Source organism: Bubalus bubalis, chromosome 18, assembly GCF_019923935.1.
Source record: "Bubalus bubalis isolate 160015118507 breed Murrah chromosome 18, NDDB_SH_1, whole genome shotgun sequence".
In the NCBI taxonomy this organism is placed as follows: domain Eukaryota; kingdom Metazoa; phylum Chordata; class Mammalia; order Artiodactyla; family Bovidae; genus Bubalus; species Bubalus bubalis.
The window spans coordinates 62350143-62363999 of record NC_059174.1 but is presented as its reverse complement, the minus strand read 5'-3'; the positions used below and the strand labels follow the sequence as shown (position 1 = coordinate 62363999).

The 13857-nt window shown below is 48.9% G+C and overlaps 2 protein-coding genes across 10 annotated transcripts; both read left to right on the top strand.

The window, feature by feature from the left end:
* The first annotated feature begins 1097 nt into the window (after positions 1 to 1097).
* LOC102409866 (leukocyte immunoglobulin-like receptor subfamily A member 6) lies at positions 1098 to 8105 on the top strand. Of its 7 annotated transcripts, none has more exons than XM_045163547.1 (6): positions 1098 to 1413; positions 1516 to 1551; positions 1729 to 2013; positions 2266 to 2658; positions 2805 to 2849; positions 4023 to 5299. In XM_045163547.1, exons 1-6 carry the CDS (start codon positions 1380 to 1382, stop codon positions 4085 to 4087), a joined length of 858 nt encoding a protein of 285 aa, XP_045019482.1. In that variant the 5' UTR covers positions 1098 to 1379; the 3' UTR covers positions 4088 to 5299. The 7 variants fall into 7 exon arrangements, with proteins under 7 accessions (XP_045019482.1, XP_045019483.1, XP_045019484.1 ...); XM_045163548.1 differs by having other exon boundaries at positions 1099 to 1413; positions 4053 to 5299; XM_045163549.1 differs by lacking the exon at positions 4023 to 5299 and adding an exon at positions 7815 to 8081 and having other exon boundaries at positions 1101 to 1413; positions 2266 to 2565.
* Positions 8106 to 8176: 71 nt separating this feature from the next.
* LOC123465154 (leukocyte immunoglobulin-like receptor subfamily A member 6) lies at positions 8177 to 12220 on the top strand. Of its 3 annotated transcripts, none has more exons than XM_045163545.1 (6): positions 8177 to 8342; positions 8444 to 8479; positions 8656 to 8940; positions 9185 to 9484; positions 9724 to 9768; positions 10973 to 12220. In XM_045163545.1, the coding sequence occupies exons 1-6, from the start codon at positions 8309 to 8311 to the stop codon at positions 11140 to 11142; spliced, it is 870 nt and encodes a 289-aa protein (XP_045019480.1). In that variant the 5' UTR covers positions 8177 to 8308; the 3' UTR covers positions 11143 to 12220. The 3 variants fall into 3 exon arrangements, with proteins under 3 accessions (XP_045019480.1, XP_045019479.1, XP_045019481.1); XM_045163544.1 differs by having other exon boundaries at positions 10943 to 12220; XM_045163546.1 differs by lacking the exon at positions 9724 to 9768.
* Positions 12221 to 13857: the final 1637 nt, after the last annotated feature.

Genomic DNA, 13857 nt, shown 5'->3' with positions numbered 1-13857 from the left:
TGACACCAGTGGATAATCAATGCTGACATAATGTTGGGAATATTGCAGAAGTGGGTGGGGATGGTGGAATAATTGTTACCAAGCTCAGATTCAGCTGCTCTCCACTCTAAAACCAGTACTGGAGGGCTTTCCCTGGTGGTCCAGTGGTTAAGACTTCATCTTCCAACACAGTGTGGGTTCCATCCCTGGTTAGGGAGCTGAGATCCCACATGCCTCATGGCCAAAAAAAAAAAACAACCACCAAAACATACAATCAATATTGTAACAAGTTCAATAAAGACCATTTTAAATGGTCCACATCAAACAATATGTTTTTAAAAAATGTATTGGAGAGGCAAGTGTTGGTAGAAAGGGAAAATTCCTTTGTAAGGCAAATGGGATCTTAGCTACCCCCTTCAGAGGTCAAACCCACAGCCCCTGTATTGGAAGGTGACGTCCCAACCACTACACCACCAGGGACTCCCATGCAATCTTTCTTCAGAAGTTATCTTGCCCATGTGATCAGCCTGAGGGATCCCTAAGGGAGTAGAGAGCTAGTCACTCTTTAAAAATTCTTCATTCTTCCTTTAATCTGGAAAAGAATATACAGGGTTGGCAAGACACGGTGGGCATTCAGTAGAGCGTAAATCAGCAGTTAGGTTAAATTGGCTAGTGGTTTCATTTCTGTCATTACTCATAGGTCCTTCTTGGATTGGGGAAAACCAGAATGGGCAAACAGGAAAGGGCAGAAGAGTTGCTCTCCTAGTGACTCTGCAATGATCTCTCTACCAAGGTCTGTTTTGGACAATTTCCATATACCATGTGATTGTAGCTTTGGGAACTCTTCAACACTCCCCCAGATTTGCATACAAAGAACTGGAATGCAGCGTTAAGAGGCCAGGGCCCTTAATACACCTGAGATTTCAAAGCAATCCCCACAGCGGAATTTATTTCCCTCCTGTGTTTACACTGAGAGTCTCTTACCCCTTGCATTATGTAAAGATTAAAATGCTGACACGGGATTGGCGAAGAAAAAGAGAGGAATCAGATTAGACCAGTGATAATCCGATGCAAAGGTGATTGGACGTGCCTGGGGGTGTGGCAGTTAAGAACCCACCTTGCAATGTAGGGGTGTGGGTTCGATCCCTGGTCCAGGAACTCAGATCCCACATGCCACGTGACACAAGAAAGATCCCTCAGGCTGAAGTACAGATGATGAACGTCTTCTTAAGGGCAGAACTTCAAGCCTCAACCAGAGGACGTAGGGGGAAAGAGGACGCTGACTGCCTTTGTTCTCACAGCGAGAGCTGGGCAACAACCTCACTTCCTGGAGGGCTGTGTCTCTTCTAACAAGTCCGTTCAGCATCAGCAAGGCCACCGCTCAGCCTGAACACAGGATCATGTCTGTGGTTCCTCCCTCGCTGTTCTGTCTTGGTCAGTCTGGGAGAGAGGGTTAGGGTGCAAATAGACGGCTAAGGAGGGCAGGGCTGGTGGTTCTTTAAGGCTGAGCTGTTCTCACCGGGTGTTTCTTTCTAGGGTTGTGTCTGAGCCAGAGCACTTGGGCACAGAAGGGTGAGTGTTCTGTGTGATACTCCTGAGGACCCAGCAGGGTTTAAGCCAGGTATCAGGGCTCTTGGCCCCTGGAAAGAGGGGACTCAGACTTTAGAGTGGGGGCTGTAAGATGAGGAAGAAATAGAAGGGTGGAGGGAGAAACGCTTGTGTGTCTATTAACTGTTCCCTGTGTTCTAGGAAATCTCCCTCCGCCTCGTATCACAGCTCTGCCTGGATCCACAGTTCCAGCTAAGAGTCCTGTGACCCTCCTGTGTAAAGGACCTAAACAAGCTGAGGGGTACAAGATATCAAAAGTGGGAAGTCCTGAGCCCATGGACAAAGAGGAACAGATCACGCCAAGGAAGACCAACACTATGCATATCTCAGAGATGACATTTGAGAAGACAGGGCTGTACCACTGCTCCTATGAGAGAGGAGGCCTCTGGTCCCAGTTCAGTGACCCCCTGCAGCTGGTGATGACCGGTGAGGGGGACACAGAGGTAGCAGAGCCGGGACTGACCCCTCTGCCGAGGGAAGGACCAGGCTTCGGGGACAGGAAGCAGGAAGACCAAGCCTTGTCCTTAGGGAAGTCTCCGGGATGATGCCGAGAGACTTCCTCAAGGGGGAGGGGGAAGAGGAGGGGACAGAGACCACAGCCACGTCTGCTCCCAGGGGACAAAAACGGACAGTGCTTACTGACCCTTCCCTTCATCGCTGAACTTCCTTCTTTCTCAGGAGCTTATGACAAGCCCTCCCTCTCCAGCGTGGCTGGCACAGTGGTGGCTCCAGGGGAGAGTGTGAAGTTGCAGTGTTTCTCCAAAATCAACCATGATGTATTTATCCTCACCAAAGAAGATGGAGATCACGTCACACAGAACCAAAGCTCCGTCCCCCAGGACAGAGGACGCCAGACCATCTTCCTCTTGAATCCAGTCTCCTCCACACAGGTGGGGACCTACAGGTGCTACGGTGCCTTCCACGAATATCCCTACGTGTGGTCTCAGCCCAGTGACCCACTGCAGCTTCAGGTCCAAGGTGAGGAAGAAGCGCAGTCCACCCACCTGCTCCCCGCCCTGGGGGCTGACTCTGTGCGGTTAAAGCACTGGCTGGGGAAGAGGACCGCAAGAGGTGGGTGTGTGAGCGCCATCGGCTTAGACATGCACCTCTGAGGGACGGGCCAGGGACAGGCCATGTGGGTCCCTGGGACTCTGGGAGGTGAGAGCCTGACTGGGTGGAAATAAGGAAGACCTCTCCCACTTCACCTCTGTTTTCAGGAACTACTGACTCTCCCAGCAGCACACAGCCCAGACGTTCAACTGGTGAGTGAATGAGTTTAGGTGGAAAACTGAGAAGAGATTCTGTGTTCCCTTCTCTCTGACCTGGAGTGTTAACCGCATGGATGCAGATGTATATGTTATATATTATATGGATGTACGTGTGTGTTAGTTACTCAGTCGTGTCCGACTCTGTGACCCCACAAACTGTAGCCCACCAGGCTCCTCTGTCCATGGGATTTACCAGGCAAGAACACTGGAGTGGGTTGCCATTCCCTTCTCCAGAGGATCTTCCTGACCCAGGGATTGAACCCTGGTCTCCTGCACAGCAGGCAGATTCTTTACTGTTTGAGCTACAAGGAACTCCAGGTATATATATGTATTTTATATATATGTAACTATTATTAAATATCATATATGCTTTGCAGAAAAATATTTACATAGACTATATTAATATATGTGTTATATGCATTTTCATTTTTGTTAGAATAAAAATGTGTCACATAATGACTGATTGGGAAAAACAGAGTCACACAGTGTAACAGAACAAGACTGACAGAAGGGGCTAGTGATTTAGAAGAGGACTCAACAAGCAAGTCCCTCATGGGTGTATTTTTAACAAACACTGGGATGAAATCAGAGGGGTGATCCTTGTAGAGAGCGCAGGACAGGCAGAGGAACCAGCCCTGGGCCAAGACCCAGAGGTAGAGACGTGATCAGGAGCCGACGGGTAATAGAGGCCAGCGTGTCTGCTGCGGGAATGGTCAAATCACAGGAGATACCGAGCGAGGAGCAGGCCGGGCTCAGGGTGGAGACTGGCAGCCTCCAGCGCCCTAGTCCTGTCTTTCTTGACCCCAGAAGTCCAGTATCAGCACAGCGCCCGTAATGACAGGAGGAAAGAAAGGTGTTTAATGCTTACCCCAAGGGAGTGGGCTGGGCAGGCTTCGCATCAGGTCCAAAGGTCTGCAGAAATGAGCTTGAGTTTTAGGGTCCTTTAGAGGCATGGACAGCTTCCCTGGTAGCTCAGAGGTAAAGAATTTACCTGCCAAGTAGGAGACCCAGGTTCAATCCCCAGGTCAGGAAGATGCCCTGGAGAAGGGCATGGCAACTCACTCAATACCCTTGCCTGGGAAATCCCATGGATGGAGGAGCCTGGTGGGCCACAGTCCATGGGGTCACAAGGACACAGCTGAGTGACTAATCAACAACCAGCAACAGGAATCGGCCCTTCTACCTCTTCTCTCTCAGCGCCTACCACTTGGCATCCTTCCGTGGAGACTTAAGTCCGCCTGAGCCTGGCTGCCCTGCTTCTCCTGGTCATGGTCATCCTGTTGGCTGAAGCCTGGTGCAGCCGGCGGGGGTATCCCTCAGTGAAGTCAGATGAGCCCCCGCCCCAGTGGACTGACAAGCACCATTGACCCTCCGCTGGCATCAAAGCTCTGTGCTCACCTGTGGGGGCGGCGGTTCCAGGGCCCTGGCTGGGTCACCCGTCCCATGCAGCAGTGTACTCGCTTCCTGTCAAACCTGAAACAACATATCAGAGGCACCATGGACGAGAGCAGCCCATTGTGAATTCTCTTTCAGTTCTAGAGAGCAGAAGTCTAAACCCTGTCCCCAGGCCTGCACTACTTGCTACTTTCCCGTTGGTGTTCTTGCCTTTTCGAGCTTCTAGACTCTGCCTGTGCTCCCTGTCGTGGAGCTCCGTCCTCCAGACCCAGGAGGGGAGCACCTCTTTCCTCTCTGACCTCTGCTTCCTTCCCGCCTTCTTGCCTCACACACCCCCACCCTCCTGCTTCCTTTTTAACGAACACTTGTGGGGACTTCCCGGTGGTCCAGTGGTTAAGAATCTGCCCTGTGATGCAGGGGATGTGTGTTTGATGCCCAGTCAGGGAACTAAGATCCCACAGGCTGCAAAGCAGCTAAGCCTGTGAGCAGCAACCAAATGAATAAATAAATAAAAATAAAATTATATTTTAAAAAAGAACATGGGACTACGTTGAGCCCCCCACCCCGTGACAACCTGCGAATAGCCCCCACCCAAAGACCCTTAATTTCACCACATCTGCAGTGTCCCTTTTGACATGGAGGTTCTGGGTAGCGTTGCAACACTGTATATAGGGGGCTGTTACTCACCCTGCCTCCTGGAGATCACTGAGTCTGATCTTTGAGCCAGAAATCCTTGCTTTCATGCACTGTCTCACAGAAGAGACTCGGAAATAAACATGGGGTTTTGTTTTGCTTTAATATTTAACTCTTTATTGAATTTGTTACAATTTTGCTTCTGTTTACATTTTGGTTTTTTGGGCCATGAGGCATGTTGGATCGTAGGTCCCCGACCAGGAGTTGAACTCACAGCCCCCATATTGAGAGGCAAAGTCTTAACCACTGGACTGCCAGGGAAGTACTTGAGAATAAATGTTTTAACACTCTTTTCAATTTAGAAGAGGACATGATTCAAACAGAGATGATACTTAATAAATTTTGCTTATGTGTAATGTGTAAATTCCTTAGAGCGGTTGTTCTTGCAGGATGGGAAATGGGTCTAGGGCTAGAAATGCTGAATTTTTTTCCTTCAATATAGCCCTTGTGAAAGTGAAAGTTGCTCAGGCGTGTCCAACTCTGCGGAATTTAAAAATTCTAGAAAGCAAGTGGAGAAGGCAATGACACCCCACTCCAGTGTTCTTGCCTGGAAAATCCCATGGATGGCAGAGCCTGGTGGGCTGCCATCTATGGGGTCTCACAGGGTCAGAGATGACTGAAGTCATTTAGCAGCAGCAGAAAGCAAGGATAAAAGCATGAACATTCATATTGGTTTGTTGGTTTGGGGATTTAAGTTACACGGATGGTTGTCATGTTAGCAATTTTTCCTCTTTGGGTTTGGAGTTTGCTTTTTTTGTTTCTGAGAAGAAACATCTTTCAAAGCATGAGACTAAAACAACAGAATCACAGAAAGGCTAACTCACCCCCTGTTACAGTTGAGCTGATGAAATAGTTTGGGGACTTCTTAGCTCCAAGCTGTTTAAGTAAATAATAAATACCCTTGCACTTAAACCTCCATGGATAGTGCACAGAAAAACAGAGACACTAACTGATCACGTGCTCTTCAGTCTCACTTCTGCCCCAAGACTCGACTCAGAGCTCTCTGCCATTGGCTGCTGTTCCCTCACCAAAGTCCCCTCCTTCTGCCTGTTCCTTACTTTTTCTCTGTGTCAGCATAGACCTAACTTTCCTTGGGTGTTTTCTCTGAATGCCTTCTCAGAGTCGGCTAGGTGTCCCTGTCATGTTCTAAATAACAGCTGAGTTCTGAAAAGCGGTAAGTATATGGTGAGCCATTTGCTCTCTTTGCAGGCACTCAGTTCTGCTCTCATAGGGCTTCCCAGGAAGCACTAGGGCTGAAGAAACCACCTGCCCATGCAGGAGATGGAAAAGACCCAGATTCAATCCCTAGGTCAAGAAGATCCCCTAGAGAAAGAACTGCCAACCTACTCCAGTATTCTTGCCTGGGAATTCCCATGGACAGAGAGGAGCCTGGTGGGCTACAGTCCACGGGTCACACAAGGGGTCAGACCTGACTGAGCACACATACAGCACAAAAGCAGGAGCGGTGATGTACGACCTTATGAGCAAGGCCATAAATCTATGAAACTTAGTTTGAAAAAGCAAAAGTGTGAATTTTAACTCATTTCATGGGTTACAAAATGCTAATTTTCTTTTTTTTTTTTTTTTAGTCATTTAAAAATCCTGAGGCCATGCAAAAACAGACAGTGGGTTTTAGAACTAAGTGATCCTCTCTTACAATCCTTCCTCCAAACCGTTGAGTCCAAGTAACTTGAGAGCAAAGACAAGCTAAACAAAGCATCTGGAGATGGTTCTCCTAGAAAGCAGTGATGGGGGTGTTCTCGGGATTCCCTTTCGATGCTCTGGATGGAGGGAAAGAGGTGGGAGGAGGGAGAGAAATGATACAAAGATAGAGGACATTAGACACTGACAGATACATAGATAAGTAAGTGAAAAATGATATATATAAACAATGGATAGGGACTTCCCTGGTGGTCGAGTGGCTAAGACTCTGTGCTTCCAATGCAGAGGGCATGGGTTCAATCCCTGGCCAGGGCACTAAGATCCCACATCCACAGGGCATGGCCAAAATTAAATAAATAAAATAGTCTATTTCCAGGCTGTCTTAAAAAATAAAAATAGGGAATTCCTTTGTGGTCCAATAGCTGAGACTCCTTGCTCCCAATTCAGGGAACCTGGGCTTGGTCTCTGGTCAGGGAACTAGATCCCACCTGCGGCAGCTAAGAGTTTGCCTGCTGCAACTGAAGATCCCGTGGGTCACAGCTAAGACCTGGTGTGGTAAGATAAACACACAAATAACTGGATATTTAAAATAAAATAATAGATGATTGCTTGATAGACAGTAGAGAATGAATAGATGGTAGATAGATACAAACAGATTATTAATAGATAAATGACATCTAGATGTAGATATAGATAAGTGATTATTGTTGCTGTTGTTTAGTCCCTGAGTAGTGTCAGACTCTTTTTGAGTCCACGGACTGTAGCCCACCAGGCTCCTCTGTCCATGGGATTCTCCAGGCAAGAACATTGGAGTGGGTTGCCATTTCCTGCTGCAGGGGATCTTCCCGGCCCATGGATAGAACCCACGTCCTCTGCATTGCAGGCAATACTTCACCACAAGCCACCATGGAAGGCTGTAGATAGATGGTAGAATTAGACAAATAAATGGTAGCTAGGTGGAAATGGCAACCCACTCCAGTATTCTTGCCTGGAGAATCCCAGGGATGGGGGAGCCTGGTGGGCTGCCGTCTATGGGGTCGCACAGAGTCGGACATGACTGAAGCAATTTAGCAGCAGGAGCAGCACGTAGATGATAATAAATGATCGATAGATAATAAATGCATGATTGATAGATGATAGATGATAAATAAGTAGATAATAAAATGACAGATAATGATAGATAGACATGGATATTTGTATTCTCCACAGTGTCAGAAGAAAGAAAGCCCTGTCTAACCGCAATGGACACGAGTGGGAGCAAGCTCTGGGAGACAGTGATGGACAGGGAAGCCTGGCATGCTGCAGCCCGTGGGGTCTCAAAGTGTAGGACATGACTGAGGGACTGAACAACAACAACCTCTTGCTCTGAGTTGGAAACTTCAGTCGTCTCCTCAGTCCTCAGGGAAGCCCTCCTGAGCCACAGGCCTCTGAAGTTTCAACCCCGACCCCATGGTTCTCTTCACCCAGCCATGACCCAGTATGCCCACAGAGGAGAAGTTCAGCTCAATGTCTTCATGGTGTCAGCTACGTCTCTATGCCCCACTCCCAACCCAGGAGGAAGAGGATGTGAACTGCCTTCACTACAGGGCTGAGAACTGAAAGCAACTGCACAGCTTCCTGTAAGTGTGGGCCACTCGACGGAGCAGTGTGCCTTTCATCAGAGGAGCGGGGCTGAGGCCGGTGGGCAGCCTGAATGCGGGATCATGTCCGTGGTTCCTCCCTCACTGCTCTGTCTTGGTCAGTCGGGGAGAGAGGGTTAGGTACAAATAGACGGCTAAGGAGGGCAGGGCTGGTGGTTTTTTAAGGAGGGGCTGTTCTCACCAGGTGTTTCTTTCTAGGGTTGTGTCTGAGCCAGAGCACTTGGGCACAGAAGGGTGAGTGTTCTGTGTGATAGTCCTGAGGACCCAGCAGGGTTTAAGCCAGATATCAGGTCTCTTGGTGGCTGGAAAGAGGGGACTCAGACTCTAGAGCGGGGGCTTTAAGAGGAGGAGAAATAGAAGGGTGGAGGGAGAAACGCTTGTGTGTCTATTACCTGTTCCCTGTGTTCTAGGAAATCTCCCTCCGCCTCGTATCACAGCTCTGCCTGGATCCACAGTTCCAGCTAAGAGTCCTGTGAGCATCCTGTGTAAAGGACCTAAACAAGCTGAGGGGTACAGGATATCAAGAGTGGGAAGTCCTGAGCCCATGGACAAAGAGGAACAGATCACGCCCAGGACGACCAACACTTTGAGTATCGAAAAGATGACAACAGACAAGACAGGGCTATACCACTGCTCCTATCAGAGAGGAGGCCTCTGGTCCCAGTTCAGTGACCCCCTGCAGCTGGTGATGACCGGTGAGGGGGACACAGAGGCAGCGGAGCCAGGACTGACCCCTTTGCTGAGGGAAGGACCAGGCTTCCAGGACAGGAAGCAGGAGGACCAAGCCTTATCCTTGGGGAGGTCTCCGGGATGATGCCGAGAGACTTCCTCAAGGGGGAGGGGAGCGAGGAGGGGAGAGCCACGTCTGCTCCCAGGGGACAAAAAGGAACAATGCCTATATGACCCTTCCCTTCATCACTGAACTTCCTTCTTTCTCAGGAGCTTATGACAAGCCCTCCCTCTCCAGCGTGGCTGGCACAGTGGTGGCTCCAGGGGAGAGTGTGAAGTTGCAGTGTTTCTCCAAATTCAACCATGATGTATTTATCCTCACCAAAGAAGATGGAGATCCCATCACCCAGAACCAAAGCTGCAGCCCCCAGGACAGAGGATGCCAGACCATCTTCCTCTTGAATCCAGTCTCCTCCACACAGACGGGGACCTACAGATGCTACGGTGCCTTCCATGAGAATCCCTACGTGTGGTCTCAGCCCAGTGACCCACTGCAGCTTCAGGTCGAAGGTGAGGAAGAAGCCCAGTCCACCCACCTGCTCCCCGCCCTGGGGGCTGACTCTGTGTGGCTAAAGCACTGGCTGGGGAAGAGGACCGCAAGGGGTGGGTGTGTGAGCGCCATCGGCTTACACACGCACCTCTGAGGGACGGGCTGGGGATGGGCCATGTGGATCCCTGGGACTCTAGGAGGTGAGAGCCTGACTGGGTGGAAATAAGGAAGACCTCTCCCACTTCACCTCTGTTTTCAGGAACTACTGACTCTCCCAGCAGCACACAGCCCAGACGTTCAACTGGTGAGTGACTGAGTTTAGGTGGAAAACTGAGAAGAGATTCTGTGTTCCCTTCTCTCTGACCTGGAGTGTTAACCGCATGGATGCAGATGTATATGTTATATATTATATGGATATACCTGTGTGTTAGTTGCTCAGTCGTGTCCGACTCTGTGGCCACACAAACTGTAGCCCACCAGGCTCCTCTGTCCATGGGATTTCCCAGGCAAGAACACTGGAGTGGGTTGCCATTCCCTTCTCCAGAGGATCTTCCTGACCCAGGGATTGAACCCTGGTCTCCTGCATAGCAGGCAGATTCTTTACTGTTTGAGCTACAAGGAACTCCATGTATATATATGTATTTTATATATATGTAACTATTATTAAATATTATATATGCTTTGCAGAGAAATATTTACATAGACTATATTAATACATTGTTATATGCATTTTCATTTTTGTTAGAATAAAAATGTGTCACATAATGACTGATTGGGAAAAACAGAGTCACACAGTGTAACAGAACAAGACTGACAGATGGCGCTAGTGATTTAGAAGAGGGCTCAACAAGCAAGTCCCTCGTGGGTGTATTTTTAACAAACACTGGGATGAAATCAGAGGGGTGATCCTTGTAGAGAGCATAGGACAGGCAGAGGAACCAGCCCTGGGCCAAGACCCAGAGGTAGAGACCCGCTCAGGAGCTCATGGGTAACAGACACCAGCGTGTCTGCTGCTGGGGAATGGTCAAATCACAGGAGATACCAAGCGAGGAGCAGGCCAGGCTCTGGGCAAGGACTGGCAGCCTCCAGCGCCCCAGTCCTGTCTTTCTTGACCCCAGAAGTCCAGTATCAGCACAGCGCCCATAATGACAGGAGGAAAGAAAGGTGTTTAATGCTTACCCCAAGGGAGTGGGCTGGGCGGGCTTCCCATCAGGTCCAAAGGTCTGCAGAAATGAGCTTGAGTTTTAGGGTCCTTTAGAGGCATGGACAGCTTCCCTGGTAGCTCAGTGGTAAAGAATTTACCTGCCAAGTAGGAGACCCAGGTTCAATCCCCAGGTCAGGAAGATGCCCTGGAGAAGGGCATGGCAACTCACTCAATACCCTTGCCTGGGAAATCCCATGGATGGAGGAGCCTGGTGGGCCACAGTCCATGGGGTCACAAGGACACAGCTGAGTGACTAATCAACAACCAGCAACAGGAATCGGCCCTTCTACCTCTTCTCTCTCAGCGCCTACCACTTGGCATCCTTCCGTGGAGACTCAAGTCCGCCTGAGCCTGGCTGCCCTGCTTCTCCTGGTCATGGTCATCCTGTTGGCTGAAGCCTGGTGCAGCCGGCGGGGGTATCCCTCAGTGAAGTCAGATGAGCCCCCGCCCCAGTGGACTGACAAGCACCATTGACCCTCCGCTGGCATCAAAGCTCTGTGCTCACCTGTGGGGGCGGCGGTTCCAGGGCCCTGGCTGGGTCACCCGTCCCATGCAGCAGTGTACTCGCTTCCTGTCGAACCTGAAACAATGTATCAGAGGCACCGTGGACGAGAGCAGCCCATTGTGAATTCTCTTTCAGTTCTAGAGAGCAGAAGTCTAAACCCTGTCCCCAGGCCTGCACTACTTGCTACTTTCCCGTTGGTGTTCTTGCCTTTTCGAGCTTCTAGACTCTGCCTGTGCTCCCTGTCGTGCAGCTCAGTCCTCCAGACCCAGGAGGGGAGCACCTCTTCTCCTCTCTGACCTCTGCTTCCTTCCCGCCTTCTTGCCTCACACACCCCCACCCTCCTGCTTCCTTTTTAAAGAACACTTGTGGGGACTTCCCGGTGGTCCAGTGGTTAAGAATCTGCCCTGTGATGCAGGGGATGTGTGTTTGATGCCCAGTCAGGGAACTAAGATCCCACAGGCTGCAGAGCAGCTAAGCCTGTGAGCAGCAACCAAATGAATAAATAAATAAAAATAAAATTATATTTAAAAAAAGAACATGTGACTACATTGGGCCCCCCACCCCGTGACAACCTGCGAATAGCCCCCACCCAAAGACCCTTAATTTCACCACATCTGCAGTGTCCCTTTTGACATGGAGGTTCTGGGTAGCGTTGCAACACTGTATATAGGGGGCTGTTACTCACCCTGCCTCCTGGAGATCACTGAGTCTGATCTTTGAGCCAGAAATCCTTGCTTTCATGCACTGTCTCACAGAAGAGACTCGGAAATAAGCACGGGTTTTTGTTTTGCTTTAATATTTAACTCTTTATTGAATTTGTTACAATTTTGCTTCTGTTTACATTTTGGTTTTTTGGGCCATGAGGCATGTTGGATCGTAGGTCCCCAACCAGGGGTTGAACTCACAGCCCCCTCATTGAGAGGCGAAGTCTTAACCACTGGACTGCCAGGGAAGTACTTGAGAATAAATGTTTTAACACTCTTTTCAATTTAGAAGAGGACATGATTCAAACAGAGATGATACTTAATAAATTTTGCTTATGTGTAATGTGTAAATTCCTTAGAGCTGTTGTTCTTGCAGGATGGGAAATGGGTCTAGGGCTAGAAATGCTGAATTTTTTTCCTTCAATATAGCCCTTGTGAAAGTGAAAGTTGCTCAGGCGTGTCCAACTCTGCGGAATTTAAAAATTCTAGAAAGCAAGTGGAGAAGGCGATGGCACCCCACTCCAGTGTTCTTGCCTGGAAAATCCCATGGATGGCAGAGCCTGGTGGGCTGCCATCTATGGGGTCTCACAGGGTCAGAGATGACTGAAGTCATTTAGCAGCAGCAGAAAGCAAGGATAAAAGCATGAACATTCATATTGGTTGGTTGATTTGGGGATTTAAGTTACACAGATGGTTGTGATGTTAGCAATTTTTCCTCTTTGGGTTTGGGGTTTGCTTTTTTGTTTCTGAGAAGAAACGTGTTTCAAGGCATGAGATTAAAACAACAGAATCACAGAAAGGCTAACTCACCCCCTGTTACAGTTGAGCTGATGAAATAGTTTGGGGACTTCTTAGCTCCAAGCTGTTTAAGTAAATAATAAATACCCTTGCACTTAAACCTCCATGGATAGTGCACAGAAAAACAGAGACACTAACTGATCACGTGCTCTTCAGTCTCACCTCTGCCCCAAGACTCGACTCAGAGCTCTCTGCCATTGGCTGCTGTTCCCTCACCAAAGTCCCCTCCTTCTGCCTGTTCCTTACTTTTTCTCTGTGTCAGCATAGACCTAACTTTCCTTGGGTGTTTTCTCTGAATGCCTTCTCAGAGTCGGCTAGGTGTCCCTGTCATGTTCTAAATGACAGCTGAGTTCTGAAAAGCGGTAAGTATATGGTGAGCCATTTGCTCTCTTTGCAGGCACTCAGTTCTGCTCTCATAGGGCTTCCCAGGAAGCACTAGGGCTGAAGAAACCACCTGCCCATGCAGGAGATGGAAAAGACCCAGATTCAATCCCTAGGTCAAGAAGATCCCCTAGAGAAAGAACTGCCAACCTACTCCAGTATTCTTGCTTGGGAATTCCCATGGACAGAGAGGAGCCTGGTGGGCTACAGTCCACGGGTCACACAAGGGGTCAGACCTGACTGAGCACATATACAGCACAAAAGCAGGAGCGGTGATGTATGACCTTATGAGCAAGGCCATAATCCTATGAAACTTAGTCTGAAAAAGCAAAAGTGTGAATTTTAACTCATTTCATGGGTTACAAAATGCTAATTTTCTTTGGTTTTGTTTTTAGTCATTTAAAAATCCTGAGGCCATGCAAAAACAGACAGTGGGTTTTAGAACTCAGTGATCCTCTCTTACAATCTTTCCTCCAAACCGTTGAGTCCAAGTAACTTGAGAGCAAAGACAAGCTAAACAAAGCATCTGGAGATGGTTCTCCTAGAAAGCAGTGATGGGGGTGTTCTCGGGATTCCCTTTCAATGCCCTGGATGGAGGGAAAGAGGTGGGAGGAGGGAGAGAAATGATACAAAGATAGAGGACATTAGACATTGACAGATACATAGATAAGTAAGTGAAAAATGATATATATAAACAATGGATAGGGACTTCCCTGGTGGTCGAGTGGCTAAGACTCCGTGCTTCCAATGCAGAGGGCATGGGTTCAATCCCTGGCCAGGGCACTAAGATCCCACATCCAC